Here is an 18,228-nt window from a genome sequence, read left to right as displayed (position 1 = left end):
TTGAAAGATGTAATTTGTTCCATTCAACTCGACTGCGCCTCGTTGAATGGAACAAATTACATCTTTCAACGAATGAAATATTTGCACTATTGCACGAATGGAAACCATTCATTATTTGTATAATTTCATGTGACATATGCCCATAGAGTATCACACGGCACGGCACGACACGGCATGGCACGGCACGGCACGATAAGAATATATCATATAGTCAGATTGGTAACAATCCCCTTCTTATATTACTTTGTACACTCAACAAGAATATCAGATACCTGATTTGTATCATTTATGTAGTAATATGTTGTATACGTTGGGATTACTGTCATAAATGTCTTTGTACAAATGCAAACATAGCGCATTAGCACCATTGAAAAGTGTGCATTTTTAATCGCCCATAGATATCCAGAAGTGATAGTCCTCCTCCGAATTACAAGACTAATATATATATTGTTACGAGGGCCCATTGTAGCCTAACGCTAGTTACTGCTAGTGAGGAACCTAATGTTATTATATAGAAAGTCTTTAATATTGCCTACGTGATAAAACAGTATTTGAGAAATTAAGTCGGGTTACCGTGTCACAATGTTATAATACACGATTGTTCTGGTATATTCCTTATGATGACGCGCTGGTCTCGGGTTAACGTCGGTTTACGTGAGATCGCGTGTAAGCTGTACACATCTTCGTGGATTTTCTGGAATATTCGCGAGCGATGCAAAGGACTTCCAAGAATAGAGAAACCGGGTCGCGTTGTTACTCAGGTGTATCGAGAGAGATCTAGATGATTCTTGACATGGCGAATCGTATATAAACCCGCCCAGATCGGAGAGTTTCTCAGTTTCTGTACGAATACAAGCGACGACACATATTATATCATTCTACTATATATCGTCAGTGCTCAACTACCAGTATTTTCTGAAGGATTGAGATATCGATACCAAGATTGATTCTACACTTCCATTCAGAAGTTCGGAAGAGGACTTTACTGTGATACTACAGTTTTCAGTCGTTATTGCGGAGAAGGTGAAGAATTTCTGTCTCCGTTGAGGAAGTTCGTTACGCCAGGAGTTAGTGGCTATAAAGCTGATTTTGGAATGACTCTGGTAATATTTAGTCGGCGAGAAGTTCTACTTGTGCTTCACTCTATTGTGGCTGGAAGTCCGTCTTCTATTTTGGAGCATCGCCGAGAAGGTGACTGCTGTTTCTGGGATCGCGAGAAACTTCGTCGAGGACCAGTGAATTTCGCGGTACAACGGACCGAGAATCGTCGTCATCGAGGTCGTGGCCGCTGAGGGATATCGCCGTTGGAAGAGACCAGCGTGTTTTAAAGTGTATCCTATCTTGTTAAGTTTGTGAGTAATTTTCTATATATCTGTAATTACCACTTGTTGTTGGATCAAACTCCATTGTTCAATATAGTTTACGTTCTCATTCAAATTCTCTAGACTCGTCAATTTGTCTGTGTTCCTTACGGAAACGAACCCAGGCTTGTGTCTCGTTAAAAATTAGTTATCGAGACCTCTCGCATTCCAACGTTACTATGTATATATATATATATATATATATATATATATATATATATATATATATATATAGTTGCAATTGTAGTCAGTTGGAAAATCCAGAACAGATAAACTTCCAGCCTCCACCGGGATTCGAACCCGGGCCTCCCGCTTTATATTCGGACACCCTAACCACTAGGCTATGGACGCTGATTGCACGTCTATCAATAGACACCTGCCGTGTTGTTGTACAAAACAACACTTAAACACATTACTCCCTAAATCTGATCGCACTCATAAATGGCACGTTTGTAAATATGTTCATGTTTCAATCTTTGTTACCTTCATAAAGGCTCAACATTTTCACGCAAACCTGAGCAAGTGTGGGTTATCCCACATCATTCTGTACAAATGACGAATGAAGTAAAAAAACTTCATAACGGAAGATAAAAATAAGATCCAGAGTCCGGTGATTTTACAGTAATGTGATGTATTATGCCATACGCTACGGAACGGCTAAAAGAGAAGAAAAAAAGGCCCGGGAATATTTTCTTTTTAATATTAAATTTCATTTATACTTGCAGGAAGTAGAAGAAGAAAAAACGGAAAGAAATAATAATTTTAACAAATGTAACACAAAGAACTTTAAAAGGCAAGTCAATATTTTCATATACATGTTTGTGGTGGTTTTGTCATAACGGCATTGCGAATATATTAAATTTGGAAAATCTATCCATAGCTTCATATACTACGCAGACAATTGTGAAAGAAACCCTTTCTTCTAAGCTTCTTTGTCAGGATTTTCACAAAACTAATCAACCGCATTCACGAATATATATATATATATATATATATATATATATATATATATATATATATATATATATATATATATATATATATATATATATATATATATATATATATATATATATATATATATATATATATATATATAAAAGTAAAAAATCGATACAAAATGGAAAGAAAGCGCAGTAGAAGTAAACAAGTTTAGGAATAAAAAAGTTCTCAGCGTACGTCTCTATACATATGAGTTGTATTAATAAGCATCTTCAAGTTATCAATGGCTATACACATTTTAACATCTTTCTTCTCGTTTTGCTAGTACAAAGGTAGATTGTGTGATTGATCGCCAGTTTACTTCGAATGACTGAGCACGAGTACAAGTCCACGAGAGTGGGCGAGGGGGTGCAAATACCAACGGCTAGGTCACAATACCAGTAAGTGCACGGGCTCACTACGAATCTGGTACCATGTATTTATGTATTCCCAAGTTCTTTCATTGTAATATTATGTTATCATTTTCAAGATCTATAATGTAAATGAGAAAGAACGACTAACAACATAGAAGCAGACATTTGATGTATATAGGTCTAACGAAATAAACTAGTCTATGATAATCACATCTCGCCTGGTCTATAACTGTGTCATACTTCGAAAAATAACTGAGTGGGAGTCGACAGAGAAAAAAAGGTCCCACTCCTCCACACTCCACTAAGTATCCACACAAAACCAGGCTACAGTTAACTATAAAATGATAAGGCAGGAGAAAGACAGGAAACCATATGAATACTTACTAGATAACAAAAGAGATTTGTGACAATATTAAATTTAGCAATGGTATGTGTAGACTTGAGACGGCCACCTAAAGCTAAAATCCCATATCTTAGGAAAGTTCTTGAAACAGACGCAATGCTGAGTTGAATTGAAACGATTTAAATAAATGCCAAGAGATCGTTGGAATCTAGTGCACGGAATACCGATTGAAGAGAGAGATTGATGTAGGATTAATTAATTACAATATTGGAACATAAAGATAAAAAATGTATGTGTGGTTATATGATAAATATTGGGAGTGTTAAGTTTGAAAGGGAGAGTATTACTATGAGAAAAAGAGGTGCTCGCACTACACTATTTTGAAGCAATAGCAGTTTTTGCAGTAGCGAAGGATAGTTGTTGGCTGAGACAGAATAACAAAATGGATTGGCGGTTGAGAATATCTTTAGAGACTTTGCTGCACACATAATCAATGTGATGCTTCAAATTAAAAATATGATCAATGTAACCACCTACGCATTTAGCAACATGAGAAAACTTGATTTGGCTCTTGTGCATGGATATTAAATCCACTGCAACTGGATAGGGTGGATTTATTGCTAGTAGCCAACATTACAGAGCAGTTCATTTTATTACATTACGTGAAAGTTTGTAAGCTTTTTTTCAAGACCAGCAGTAATTGACAATGGGTCAGGAACACAACAGAATAGGTAAGTGTTGTCTGAATAAAACAAATCATTGAGATCTTATCATTGAACAATAAAGATCGTTTACATAAATGATAACAAGAAGGAGGACCAAGAACTGACTCCCGAGGCCCTCCACAGACCACATTATTTAGGTTTGAAGCAGTAATGGGCACTACGTACCATGGCAAAAGTAGCCCTCTTACCCCGAGCTTAGAAATGAGAAAACTATGATTCAGGGTCTCAGAGCTTTCGAAAGATCATCGAAAATGTCATTGTTGTAATGACCTTTTTCGAAAGCAGATGAAAGAGTGTAGGTGTAAAGGAGGAAAGCTAGATAAGTAGATGTCCCTGTAAGAATACCAAACTGACCATCAAATAATAAGACTAGATATAGTGAAGAGAAATTGACAAATAGATACTAAGATTTAATATTTCAGATTAAAAGAAAAACAAGATAAAATGTTTGTTCGGCCTGTATTTAAAAATAATATGACGATCACCTAACTTGTGGCACAGGAAGCAATCTTATAATTTTAGTCTTGGGAGGGTATACACCTTGACTAAGGAATATATTGAAAGCAATAACTGAGTGGCTTGGCAAATATTAATGCTTACATTTTTTAAACGATACTTGGAGAGATATTATCATAGTTGGGTGAAAACGTCGTGATTGGAAAGCATTCAGTGTATAAAGTTTACTCATTGGCTTGGAAACTGCTGAAGTTATAATGTATCAATGTCATCATCATTATTGCTTCTTGCCATTTCTTTCATTCATCTCTATGCGCTGATTGAGTATCGAGTATGGATCCAGGACAACTGTTTGTGTATATCATCCTAGTGTTGAGTTATTCACTCGAAATCTCATCTGCGAGTAGTGAGACACTTTATAGTATAATATTGCAAATCACCTTTTGGTGTTTATTTTTCTTACCACTAGCTGCACCAGTAATTCGAAAAAAGACATATTCGTATCTAAATGTGTTTGTAAAGAGTATTTCGTTCGGTACTTTAGCCAAACTTGTTTATAAGTAAAGCCGTTTAGCTGTTTTAAAAACTGCTCCTCTCAAACATAATAAAGCGAAGATACATGTACAACAAGAAATGGTTTATATAGAGTATATGCAGCAGGCTGGTCCTAATCAAACTAACTATAGTACGAAAATTGATTTATGATTAATTTCAAGTACCCAGGATATTTCAAGCACTCGATACTACAACCGCTAAGTATGTAGTTTTTGCTTCCATGTGTGTTTAAAAAGTCTTGATTTTACCGAAGATTTTACCGAAGCAAGTCCTTTTCACACGTCTTTACACCAATTATATGTTTCTCTAATGTCATACAAATCTGTCGAATGATCTCTTTTTTATTCATATCGCTCAATTGATATAAATCATACTACTCATTTAAATTTAAGTACTCTTTGAATACAAAGCGTCTTTATATTATGGAACTTGTCAGAAAAGTGTAGGGTACATATTTTTAGTTAGTTGGTCATACACATATTTAATTCCTCATTCCAACCAGTTTTGACACAGTTTATCTATGATGATGTGTTATCCGGAACATTTAAACACAACGGAAATAATAAAGGGATTTTCATTTCTATTTTCAGATATATGTGACTTTGAAACTCAATATCTGAACCCTTTTAGAGAAGGTTAATTACATCCTGTAATGAAAAGTCTATATATTTCTTACATCACTCATGGCGTTTTTTCTTTAGCTAATTTGCGTTCAAGCGCAGTTCAAAGTTCGAACGCAGGTAGAAAAAGATATTTCAACCAAATTGATGCATTTGCCACAATCTTGATCAGTATTTATCTGTGTAGTGGACACCGATTGATGCCACGAATTTAGAATATTTCACGATCAATCATAGTTTCTTCCACTCTTAGAAGTTCGTTTATTCATGTTCTCCTTGCTATTTCGTCAAATGTGGCAAATATATTGTGTTATCATTTTACGGTTAAAAGATAAAAAGAACCACCAAACTACAACCTGTTATTAAGCAATACATCCACAATATCAACAGACATAATTTTGTTTCAAAAAATCATGAATCCATGATTGTAATGTCATTTGCAGATGTGATGAGAGATGTGGCAACATCATCTACTGAGAAAGCGAGAGGACTTCTGCACTTATCACTTATCACTACCCACCACATGATAGCTGAGGGCTTGACCTATCATGGCACTTGCAACTTTCTTGATCATGACAGTTTAGATTTTTGAGCTAGAATAGGAACAAAATGAACCCAACCCTTTCGTCTGCTCGATCAGAGTAATATCCAACTTTAACTAAGAATAATAATATGGTTTGTATCACCTTTAATCTTCCTTATTACACACTATTTGTACTTTATTCTCTTTTACATAAAGGCAAAGAAAACAGTGCTAGTACCTGATTATATGCCAATGGCGTATGTTTGTTAGGTTTTTGGATGTTTGAATTTCAGAAAGGGTATACGATAATTGAAAGTTTCGGTTAAGTAATCTACGTTACTCAGAAGAAGTGAAGAATTAATCACATTAGACTGATATCATGTGCGCGTGTGGGCAGTTTATTTCACAGTATTTGTATAAAGTTGGGCATATATTTCAAAGTATGACCATTGTTAATTACAGCATTTTTATATAAAGACGGGCGAAGCGCTCAAGAGCCATTGGCCTTGTTCAACGATCATTGTTTAAACACGTTTCAAGGCGCGGATGACCATACTTTACATACAGATATTGCCTAATAGCGACGGACTATGCTCGCATGACCAAACCACCCATTATCGACTAACGAATCTCAATTTAGAGGTTGTTGTTATCATCTTTATAATTTTATTATAAAATTATTTTGTTGAGAATAGCTCGCTTATCCAGGCCTTAATACTCCCGCTTGTGGAATTGCAGAAAATAAAAACAATCGTTTTAATAGGTCAAGAGCCATATCTAAGAAAAGATTTAGAAAATAAAGATAGTTGCAAGAAAAAAACATTAACACTATTTTTATTCACAACCAATCAACGAAAATCAAATAGTTAATATTCTTTAATATATCAATAGTTATTATATCAACTTACTAATAGTTAACGTAGCAAACATTACGTCTTGAATGATTCTGATTTTTTCATATATATTGAGTGATGAAATCAGAATAAAGTAGGGACGAAAGGTTTGTAAAAGCCAGTACCATTTGAAGAAAATGGCAAGATATTCGATCACTTCGAAGAAGAATATACCAAGAGATACTTTACATAAACATCGTCAATAATTGTATATAATCACAAACACGAACACTGACACACACCAAATCAACACACATTAATTCAGCAGTATGAAAATAAGGGGGAAATAGTATACTATTTATATTGACATCATTTCAATTAGTGCTTTGTAGTCATAATTTGGTACAATTTTGTATACGGAACTTGAATAACGAAGTACAAGGTAAAAGAAACGCAGCCACGAATTACAGCAATAATAGAGATGCCAGCGAAATTTACTTAAACCAGTGTGTTCTCAACCACAAATGAATCAAAATAAATTACCATATTGCCAAAAACTAAGGATGATCACTTCATTTCTGTAAAGAAACCTCCCACTACCGCAGATAAAATATAATATAAGAAGGTTACCCAATAACAAAGCCTACAGTTTTATTTAATACCCGCATTAACGGACATGTAAAAGGGAAAAGGCCTGATGTACTCATGCAAATAAGGATTGTTTTTACTATTTGATTAATTAAGCGATTGCCCTGATTTTCATGTCTGAATAACGGATTACGTGGTGGTATTCTGGACGACTCCACCAAAACTTCTTGTCAGTCCCATAGGGGCTGTTGAGAGAAGAGAAATCGATATCTGCCATCTGTCTGTACCACCATCCACCTTGATATTGAACACCTAAATTGTTTTGGTCCGAGTTGAAGGAACTGTAGTCAGTATCATCGTTATCATTGTCTCTTGTGGTGAACGGGAAGTTATTATGGTAGGATAACGCGTTACCTGTTAACATGTGAAGAAAAGGGGACAATGTGGCTTAAATGAAGTTGATGATTCCATATACTTTACGGTTGCAAGTTGTGCTGTGATACACACAATCTCACTTTCCAGTTTATTACAGGAAAAAAAAATAGGTAAAGATTGGCAAAAGCAAACCACTCATAAAAGTGAAACGAAACTTAAACGGTCAGGGGGGGTTAAATCGTGGAGAAAAAATATCAGTCCAGCCAATAAAGTGATATTTGTGTGGAAGTCAATTACAAAACCATGGTACTATTCATACTAATATGTTGATTACGCAAGCAATAACAGTTCCGACTTTGTTTTGTGTTATAACACAACCGTTGTTCAGTTTTTTCAAGACAATTTTGATAACATGATTATGGCATTATATGAGGCGGAGGGGGAATTATACTTTATTACTGATAGAAGGATCGCAGGAGGTTGTGGATAACATAAGAACAAACCTTCTGTCGGTGTTGTTCATAGTTTAGTTTAAAATGAAGCTTCTTTGGAAAGTAAGAACAAAATGCGCACACGTCATATATATCTATTGAACTGCACTTCTTATGATCACGAGAAAACTATTCTAAGGTAATGTGAACAATACAAACTACAATAGAAAGGCGGACATGCAGGGCTTTTGTGCTAACAATGTCCGCGCAAAACGCTTTATAACTTCTTCAAGTTATATCAAGCACAATCATTACCCTCCTAGTATGTTTTTCTTTCAGAGGCAAATAACAGAGCGGTCAAGTTAGTTCCAACCCCTTAAGCTCAATTCCAAATCTTTCATGGAGGAATTCTTCACTAATGGGGACGTTTGACACATACCTGCATCCCCAACGTAGTTCCCAAGCCGTAGAGTATATTCTTGTGATTCGTCGGTAATACTAAACGAATCATATACGGCGTACAATGGAACACTGTTAATATTAATCATGTCGATTCGCAGCTCATATCGTCTTTGCTTTGTCAAGCTGTAGATCTTCTCGTTTCCAAGCCAGAAGTTCTCACTTAGATTACCAAAGCCTGCTCTGTAGTCACTCCAATACAGATAAAAGTCTTGAGCGCCATTCATTTGTCGTTGGAATACCTGGAAATGTGAAAATCATGTAAACAAAGATCCAAACGGGTAAGGAGCACACTACTGTAAGAATAAAACACTTTACATAACCATCACATGACATAAATATCATTTGCTCTCCTTTTCCTCTTAAAAAGTATAACTTTTTTATAAAAACTTATCTGGAACAGACAGTTTAATTTTTCACATTCTAAAATGTCTGTGCCCGACTTACCGTCCAACCACCTCCATTGGTCATATCGCAGTAAACCTCAAACGGAGGACCAGTCCAATTGGTAGGTTTCATTTGATACACTGCGCTGGCATTTTCTCCGTCATTAAACAATTGCGTACAATCAGAATAGTAGCATTTCAGACCATCTCCGAGGTATCCCTGACGACAATAACACTTTAGTATCCCGTTCCTATATTCACAATCTGCGTTATGATCACAACCTTCTTTGATTTTACATATGAGGTTATCATTTTTGCAAACACATGTCTTTTCACAGCTTGGAGAGGTGTAAGTTTCTCCTTCCTGAAAGTATAAGTAAAACATGTTGTATATGTTGTGAAACATGCGCTCAATGTCACGCAATCGTCCACTTATGGTGGCAGATCGTGACAGTGGAGAATAATAACTATAGGCACATTGCTATTATTGATGTTATTTCAGAGTATCGCTGTAACAGTCTAACAGTGTAGAATCAAACGTTAAAAGGTGGTAACACGTGCGATTAAAGTCAACACAAGAATAAAGTGATAATGTGTTGAAATTTACCTTTAAAGGGTGTCTAGGATTATAACTCTTTACATCAGTGACAATATATTGTTAACAAATAACCCACCAGGTCAGTCTTACAAATAGTGACTCTATAAGAACTATATTTGCGATGCTTTACGACGAGGATAAAGGATAATCCACTTATAGAAAGATGATTTATACAATTCTTTGCTTAGCAAAATTATTCTTCCTATCATTTTTCGACTAATATCAGGAAATTTTGAATGGTTTGTCTTACTGGATTGTATAGTCATTTATGCAAAATGCTTAGGTCAACACGAAGTATTGTCATATATAATACATTGTCATAAAAGACAGATTTAATTCAGTCCCTTACCGGTAATACCGTGTCGTTCCCTGTTTGTTCATGCCTCATGTAACATCCGCACTCTTGTAGTGGGACGCAATCATCATTCTGCATCAAGTAACCAGTAGGACACACACATGTTGTATTATCAGTACATGTCCTGTTGCAAGACGGATTGGCACAAGAACCCTCACATTTACAGGTACTTTGTACTTGATTAGGTGGACATGGATCGATGTCTGAAGAAAAAACAAAAGCAGCAGTAAATAAACGAAGAACTTTCATAAAGATAAACATTAGCAGATTTGAATAAAATCTTGCTTATAGTCAAACAGAATATGCAAGTATTATAAGCAAATAAATTTGTCACGCAATTAATATTCATCTAATGGAAGCGGTTTGTTAGAATTTACTCTGCGCGAGGAACTTACTGTTAGATCAGAAGAAAATAATTAAGTTGTTTCAGCTCACACACAAGGATCATAACCGTTTTATGATGCTGAAAGAAGAAATATACCTTATATATCTGTAACGTGTTCGGATAGGGGAGACGAAAATAAGCTTCGAGATACTAAATTACCATACAATGAAAGTAGACAAAATACATTATTTTGTCTAATAAATGATTTGTTGCACAAAGGATAAACAACATTATTGTGTGTGAGCAAACAATAGACTACCTGCTAACAAGAATTAAAATTATTGATAATTAATGTGTTTTTGTACCAGTGTAAGACATATAGCATGTATTCACCTGATATGAGCTAAATATAAATAAACCAATGTTAATCATTAATTTATACCTGGTGTAGTGATAAGTGCAGAAGTCGTCTCGCTTTTCTCAGTAGATGATATTGCCACATCTCTCCTCACATCTGAAAAGATATTAAAATCATGGATCTCAAAGACTATTAACCATCTATGTTGTTAATTCCATAATATGTATCTGCTTCTAATTGCCAGGTAATTAACAATTTATTGCAATAGAACTGCAATTTATTCAAATGAAGAACTGCAAACTTTGTACAATAACTTCATTTTGAATTTTAAAAACAAAATTATGTCTGTTGATTTTTTCGTGTTAGTGCTTAATAACAGGTTGTAGTTTAGAGGGTCTTTTTATTTCTTAACCGTCAAATGATAACAAAATAAATGGGCACATTCGACGCAAAAAAGGGAAGGTTTTACATATGTTTTGTGTGAAAATGAAAACTCGAAATAAACAAATTTTTTAGAGTGGAAACTACCATGATTGATCGTGAAATTTTCTAAATTTCGTTGCATTAATCGGTGTCCATTACATAGATAAATACTGATCAAGAGTATGGCAAATGCATCAATTCGGTTGAATTATTTCATTCTACCTGCGTTTGAGCACAATTTAGCTTAAGAACGTCATGAGTGATGAAAGAAATATATAGACTATACATTACAGGATGTCATTTACCTTCTCTCAAAGAGTTTAGATATTGAGTTTCAAAGTCACATAAACCTGAAAATAGAAATGAAAATCCCTTTATTATTTCCGTTGTGTTTAAATGTTTCGGATAACACACCATCATAGATAAACTATGTCAAACCTGGTTGGAATGAGGAATTAAATATGTGTATGACCAACTAACTAAAAACATGAAAACTACACTTTTCTGACAAGTTCCATAATATAAAAACGTTTTGTATTCAAAGGGTACTTTAAATTTAAATGAGTGGTTTAATTTATAAATTTTGAGCGATATCAATAAAACAAATCATTCGACAGATTTGTATGACATCAAAGAAACAAATAATTGATGTACAGTCGTGCCTTCATAAAATATTTTCTTTTCAAGATTTTTAAATACACATGAAAGTAAAAACTACATAATAAGCTGTTGTAGTATTGAGTGCTTGAAATATCCTGGGTACTTGAAATTAATCCTTAAGTCAATTTTCGTACTATATTAGTTTGATTAGGATCAGCCTGCTATATATACTCTCTATCAAACCTTTTCTTGTTGTAAATGTATCTCCGTTATATAATGTTTTGGGAGAAGCAGTTTTTATAACACTTTAACGACTTTCTTCCATCATTTCACGTTCTGACATACAGATTTACTTATAAAATAGTTTTACTAAAGTACCGAACAAAAATACTCTTTAAAAACACATTGAGATACGAATACTGCTTCTTTTGAATTACTGATACAGCTAGTGGAAGAAAAAGAAGAAAACCCTTAATGATGATTTTCAATATTACTTTAAAGTGACTTACTAGGCAGTGATTCAATTTCGACTGAAAAACTCAACACGAGAATGAAATACACGAACAGTTGTCCTGATTCCATACTGGATAATCAATCAGCACACGCAGCAAAGATCTGAATGAAAGAAATGGCAAGAAGCAATAATGATGATGACATTTAAATATGATAACTTCAGCAGTTTCCAAACCAAACCAAACTTTATACACTGAATGTTTCCAAATCAACGTGTTCACCGGCTGTGACAATATCGCTCCACGTATCGTGAAAAATGTCAGCTTTTATATTGCCAAGTCACTAAGTTATTGTTTTTAATAGTTGCCACAGTCAAGGTTGATATCCTTCCTAGACTAAATTGCAAGAGTTGTTCCTGTGGCACAAGAGAGGTAATCGTCATATTATTTCTAAATACAGTCCGAACAACATTTTATCTCGTTTTTTCTATCTTAAATTATGCATCGTATCCTTTTTGTTTCAATTTCTTCAAAAATCCGATCTTATTATTCAATGGCCAGTTTGGTATTCTTACTTCTCAAGCTCTCCTTTTGTACACCAAAACTCTTTCATCCGCTTTCGAAAAAGGTCATTTTGTCAAAGCCATCTTCCTTATCTCTCGAAGGCGTTGGACACCTTGGATCATAGTTTTCTACTTTTTAAGTTTGATACATATTTGGGTAAGAGGGCTACTAACGAATGGTTTATAAATTCCCTTATCAATTGTAATCAGTACGTAGTGCCCAATAAGCACGCTTCAAAGATAAATATAGTGTTGTCTGTGACGGGCCCCGGAGACTGTTCTTGGTCCTCTCCTAGCATTCCTTTAAATCGTTTAAATGCCACTCAGCATTGTATCTGTCCTTATATATGGGATTTTAGCTTTAAGTGACCGTCTCAAGTCTACACATACCATTGCTAACTTTAATACTTGTCACAAAGCTCTTTTGTTGTCTAGTAAGTATTCATATGCTTTCCTGTCTTTCTCCCACCTTATTTGTTTTATAGTCAACTGTAGCCTGTTCCCGTGTGGATACATAGTGGAGGGGGAGGGGGAAGTTTGTTTTCTCAGACAGTTCTTACTCAGATACTTTTTTTCTTCAAAGTATGACACTGTGAGGATAGGCGAGATGTAATGTTCGGTTTGTTAGACCTATATACACCAAAATGTATGCTTTACATTATAGATCTTGAAAATGATGAGATAATATTAAAATGATAGAACTTGGGATTACACAATTGCATGGTACCAGATTCGTAGTGAGTCCGTGCCCTCATTCGCATTGTGACATAGCTATTGGTATTTGAACCCCCCCCCCCCCGCCCCTCAGGAGCGTTAGCTCAGTGGTTAACGCCGGTGCCTTTCAATCATAAGGTCCCGAGTTCGAGTCACTCCAAGATTAATGTATTTCGTCCAGTTGCAGAGTTGTTGACTATTGACAATTCATAATCATGGACGTTAAATATGAATCTAAGAGACTGACTTCGGTCAGCTTGCGGCTTTGACATGTTGTGTTGTGCCAATGTTGGCTTCTTCGCGAGTTCCTGCTTGCAGGAGGATCTAAAATACATACAATACATACATACTTGTACTCGTACTCAGGCATTCGAAGTAAACTGGCGATCAATCACACAATCTACATAAGTTCGTACTATCAAAAAGAGAAGAAAGTTGTTATGTGTGTAGCCATTGATAACCTGAAGATGCATAATAATTAATACAACTTATATGTAAAGAGAAGTACTCTGAGACCTGTTTATTCTTAAAATTGTTTATTTCTACTCCGCTTTATTGGCTTTTCGTTTTTCCTGTTTTGGGGATGTTATCGATCCTTCACAATATTTTTTTTTTCATGAACGCGGCTGAAAAGTTTTCTAAAAATCCTGACAAAGAAGGTTAGAAGAAAAGATTTCTTTCACAATTGTTTTCGTAGTAAATGAAGCGTGCGATAGATTTCCAAAATTAATATAATCTCAATGCCGTTATGACAAAAACTTCACAAACATGTATATGAAAATATTGACTTGCCTTTTAAAGTTCATTGTATTATTAAGTATTTATATTTTTTTTAAATTAACTAAAATTGGTCTACTTCCTGCAAGTATAAGTGGCATGTAATATTTAGTGTAAAATATTCTCGGAGTAGTTTCTCTCATTTAGCCATTCCGTAGCGTATGGCATAATACATTACATTACTGTTTAAGCACCGGACTCTGGTTCTTATTTTCATCTTCCGTTATGAGGTATTTTACTTTATTCGTCATGTGAAGAGAATGATGTGGGGTCCCCCACAATTGTTCAAGTTCCCATGAAAATGTTGAGCCTTTATGAAGGTAATATACATTGAAACATGTGACATACGGACAACATATTACCACATAATTCCATGAAATAGACACTCCTGTCAGTAATTAATGAATTGATCGATGCATAAAATACGTCGAATAGTAAAAAAATGGAATATCTGGGTTATGAATGAATTTTACAAACGTTTTATCAGATTCAGGGATTAATTTTGTTCAAGTGTAGTTTTGTACAACCACAGGGCAGGTGTCTGTGGATCTTCCGTATGTTTTAGGGCTTGGCTTGATTGGGTGTCATCTAGAATAGGTATGCATTAATAACAACATGGTTTTCAATATCTTATTTTAAGGAAGATATCTCGTTCAAACATTTCCTTAACGTTATGGATGGGTTACAATGATGAATTGTAAGAATTAAACCAGCAATTATATCCGTTCATGTCTGTAGTTGTAATTGTGTAATACATTTTAACCTTCATGGTTGTTTTTTGGATGTTGGCGAATTGTTAGACATGTTTGACAAGGCAATGTTGATTTGAATATTTAGTATTTAGAATTTTTAGCTTCAATATTTAGTAGCGTTTGCAGAATGGAACTAAATAAAACAGTTAACAGTCGGTTATTACATTGAAAGCAATATGATACAACTTTTTTTTTCTCTTTCGGCATGATTTTAAAGTTTATTGAAAAGACATACTGCATACACCTACATTCAAATACTAACACAGAAGACGCTTATCTTATTCGGATAAAGTGGGGGTTTCCTCTACAAAAATGTTTATCACTAGGATGTAACAGATATTGTATTAAATATTATTTTCATTATTTCAGCTGCCACTGCCGCTACCGCTGCAACAAAACAATATTTATCAGAATCCAGATTGAATTATGAATCAAAATTATATATAAAAGAAGTAAAAAGAAGTTGTTATATGAGAGATTAAGTAGTTATATTCTGGTACGAACTTCAACTGGGGTCCTCGTTTGTGCTAAAATTACAATTAAATTCATTTGAATGTTGTAGTTTAAGGGCACGGTGAAAAGTCGCCGCTCCCCCCCCCCCTCCAAAAAAAAATCAAAACATCTTTCTTATTTAACCAAAAATTAAATTCGTTACCGCTTTCATTTTACAAAGAAAGTAGGTGTAGAAGTGTGAAATATGAGGAAATATTTCGTAATTTTACGGCAACATCTCTGATCTTTGATCTCTGACAAGAACATAATATATAGCTTGCATTGTGACTGTGTTGAAACTTCGGCTCTCAGAAAAGTCAGAATTTAGAATAGTGTTGCTACGGCATGTTCTCAAATTAGTACGGCGGCTTCCTGAATAATCCGACGTCACGCCTCCAATACTACGTAACGGAGCCTATTCACACATACATACTACACCGGATTCACACATACGAGAGCTTTATGATTCAATGGACAAAGCATGCCGGAAAGTCAATGGTAAAGTAGACACTATACTTTCTAACCAGCAAGAATTGAAAGAAAGATTAACTAACTTGGAAAGAATGCAAAGGCACCTAGAGCAAAGTACAAGCTTATTGAACTCAGTCGATGAAATCGAAGATAGCAAACCAAAATGGATGCCGAAGCAGACAAACTGAGGAAAGATATGGATGCATTTCTAACTGAACATAGAGCATTGCAAAAGCGAAACGAGGAAAACCTGAAGTCAATCTCAGAGGCCCATCTAAAGGCAGAGCGTTATTCAAGTTGAAGATCCAATCGGTGAGGTCAAACAGTTCAAACATTTCAACATCGTCATATTATATCTAAACTCTTAATTCGCCCTCAACAACAACTTATTATTACTAAAGGACCGACGTGCTCTTCAAGGGACCAACTACTTTATAACATAAGATCTAACACACGAGGACTTCAGAAAAAAAGCTTGATACTGCGTTTCGTGACGGGAAGCGTCCAAGATTCAGGAACGGCCAGTTATTTATTAATGGAGTCCTGTACGTCGAGCCCAACCCAACAACCGAAGAAGATAAGCCCACGGAATACCGAATCTCTTTTTTGTTTATCTCTGAGAGCCTTCACCTTGGCAGGACACTTCCTTAATTCAAAGCGCAAGTACCTTTTATTCTCACTGATCCTTTACTTACTCTATCCTCAGCTGCGTTCAATTCTTCAAATTGCTCACACGGTACTACCAGTTATGTCATGAAAAGGGATATGTCGAGGGGTAATTGTAATATGATTTCCTCTGATCTCAACGACTGGCATCAGCTGTACACAAAAACAGATGTAAATGATGCTTGTAATTCCTTTGTTGGTGTAGTAAGTGAGATCTACAACAAACATTGTCTTATTAAAAGTACTGTCGTCCATGGATCACGCAAGCGCAATCCTTGGAATACCAATGGGATTATCATATCATTTGCTATGAAGGAAAGAAAAAATGTTACTATAGCAATTTGCTCAATGAAAATAAAATTCAACAGAAGGAAACCTGGAGAACTATAATTGAACTAAATGGTCGAAACAATTCGACCAGAAAAATTTATTTTAGAATAAATCACAATAGTGGAGAATTAACATCAGATTAAAGCGTTGATAATTGCTTTAACGATTATTTTTCTATTTTCGGTCTGAACTTAGTCGGGCACATTGAAGATAGTAATGTCGGCTTCACTCGTTTTCTAAAATAATTTGGATGCTAATACTATGTTTACTTCCCAAAAAAAAACTGTACGGAAATTTCTTCAATAGTTAAGAAATTGAAAAAGGTTCAGCGGCTGGAACTGGCGGTATAACTTTCAATGTACTTCGTACTTGAGAAAATCTCCTGAACCGCTCACCTATATTTGCAACCTTTCTCTGTCAAGTGGTAATGTTCCTTGTAGTATGATCGTTGCTAGTATAACGCCTGTTTTTAAAACGCTTTGCAATCTTAATTCTTTCTACAATTTCTAGAGTTCTCGAGAAAACCATGTATAAGAAACTCACGTACTTCCTAGACAAGACTTATATCATTTCATCACGTCAGTTTGGTTTTCGTGAGAATTTATCCACTTATATGGCGGCAGCAGATATAGTCCAGTACATCGATAACGGCTTCAATAACAATGAATTTACTATTGGTGTGTTTTTAGATCTTTCTAAAGCGTTCGACTCTGTTAACCATAAAATTTTACTGAAAAAGCTTAGCTATTATGGAATCCTTGGGGTTGCATTTAATTGGTTCGAAACTATCTTCTCAAGAGTGTACAGGTTGTACGCATTAATGATCAAACGTATAAGACCAGTACAAGTGAGCTGCGGCGTCCCAAAGTGCTCTGTACTTGGACCACTACTTTTACTTATCTACATAAATGACTTGTGTAAACTGTGCTTTTATCCTTAACTTTACATTCTTTGCAGACGAAACAAGTATACTTTTTAAGCACAGCGATATTCATTTTGCTGCTCGTGTCGTTAACCCTGAACTATATTCTGTATCATACTGGTTTAAAGCAAATAAGTTGTCTTTTAAGTTTAAGCAAAACAAATTTAACGATTATCGTCCTATTCATCGAGGTGGTTGATACAGTTAACGTATTTATTGATAATGGTGATATTACTCTTGTTGAAAAAGTTAAATGTTTAGGTATTCTTCTTGACTCAAATCTCACCTGATGTATCATATTAACAGTCTATGCTCCCAAATCTCAATGATTATTGGAATACTTCATACAAGTCGCTATTTGTACCAACGCATAAACTTAAAACACTTTACGATTCCCTCATTAATTCAATTTGAAAGCTG

The 18,228-nt window shown here is 35.0% G+C and overlaps 1 protein-coding gene across 1 annotated transcript; it reads right to left on the bottom strand.

Moving 5' to 3' along the window:
• Window positions 1-6,785: 6,785 nt before the first annotated feature.
• On the bottom strand, window positions 6,786-12,829 carry LOC139981303 (fibrinogen-like protein A). Its single transcript, XM_071993573.1, has 8 exons — window positions 12,697-12,829; window positions 12,179-12,284; window positions 11,375-11,419; window positions 10,731-10,802; window positions 9,958-10,166; window positions 9,072-9,374; window positions 8,605-8,866; window positions 6,786-7,773 (listed from the first exon to the last, which is right to left on the bottom strand). Exons 2-8 carry the CDS (start codon window positions 12,249-12,251, stop codon window positions 7,511-7,513), a joined length of 1,227 nt encoding a protein of 408 aa, XP_071849674.1. The 5' UTR covers window positions 12,252-12,284; window positions 12,697-12,829; the 3' UTR covers window positions 6,786-7,510.
• Window positions 12,830-18,228: the final 5,399 nt, after the last annotated feature.

The sequence above is a fragment of the Apostichopus japonicus genome, chromosome 15, assembly GCF_037975245.1.
Source record: "Apostichopus japonicus isolate 1M-3 chromosome 15, ASM3797524v1, whole genome shotgun sequence".
Classification (NCBI taxonomy): Eukaryota; Metazoa; Echinodermata; class Holothuroidea; order Aspidochirotida; family Stichopodidae; genus Apostichopus; species Apostichopus japonicus.
This window is presented reverse-complemented; position numbering and strand designations above follow the sequence as displayed.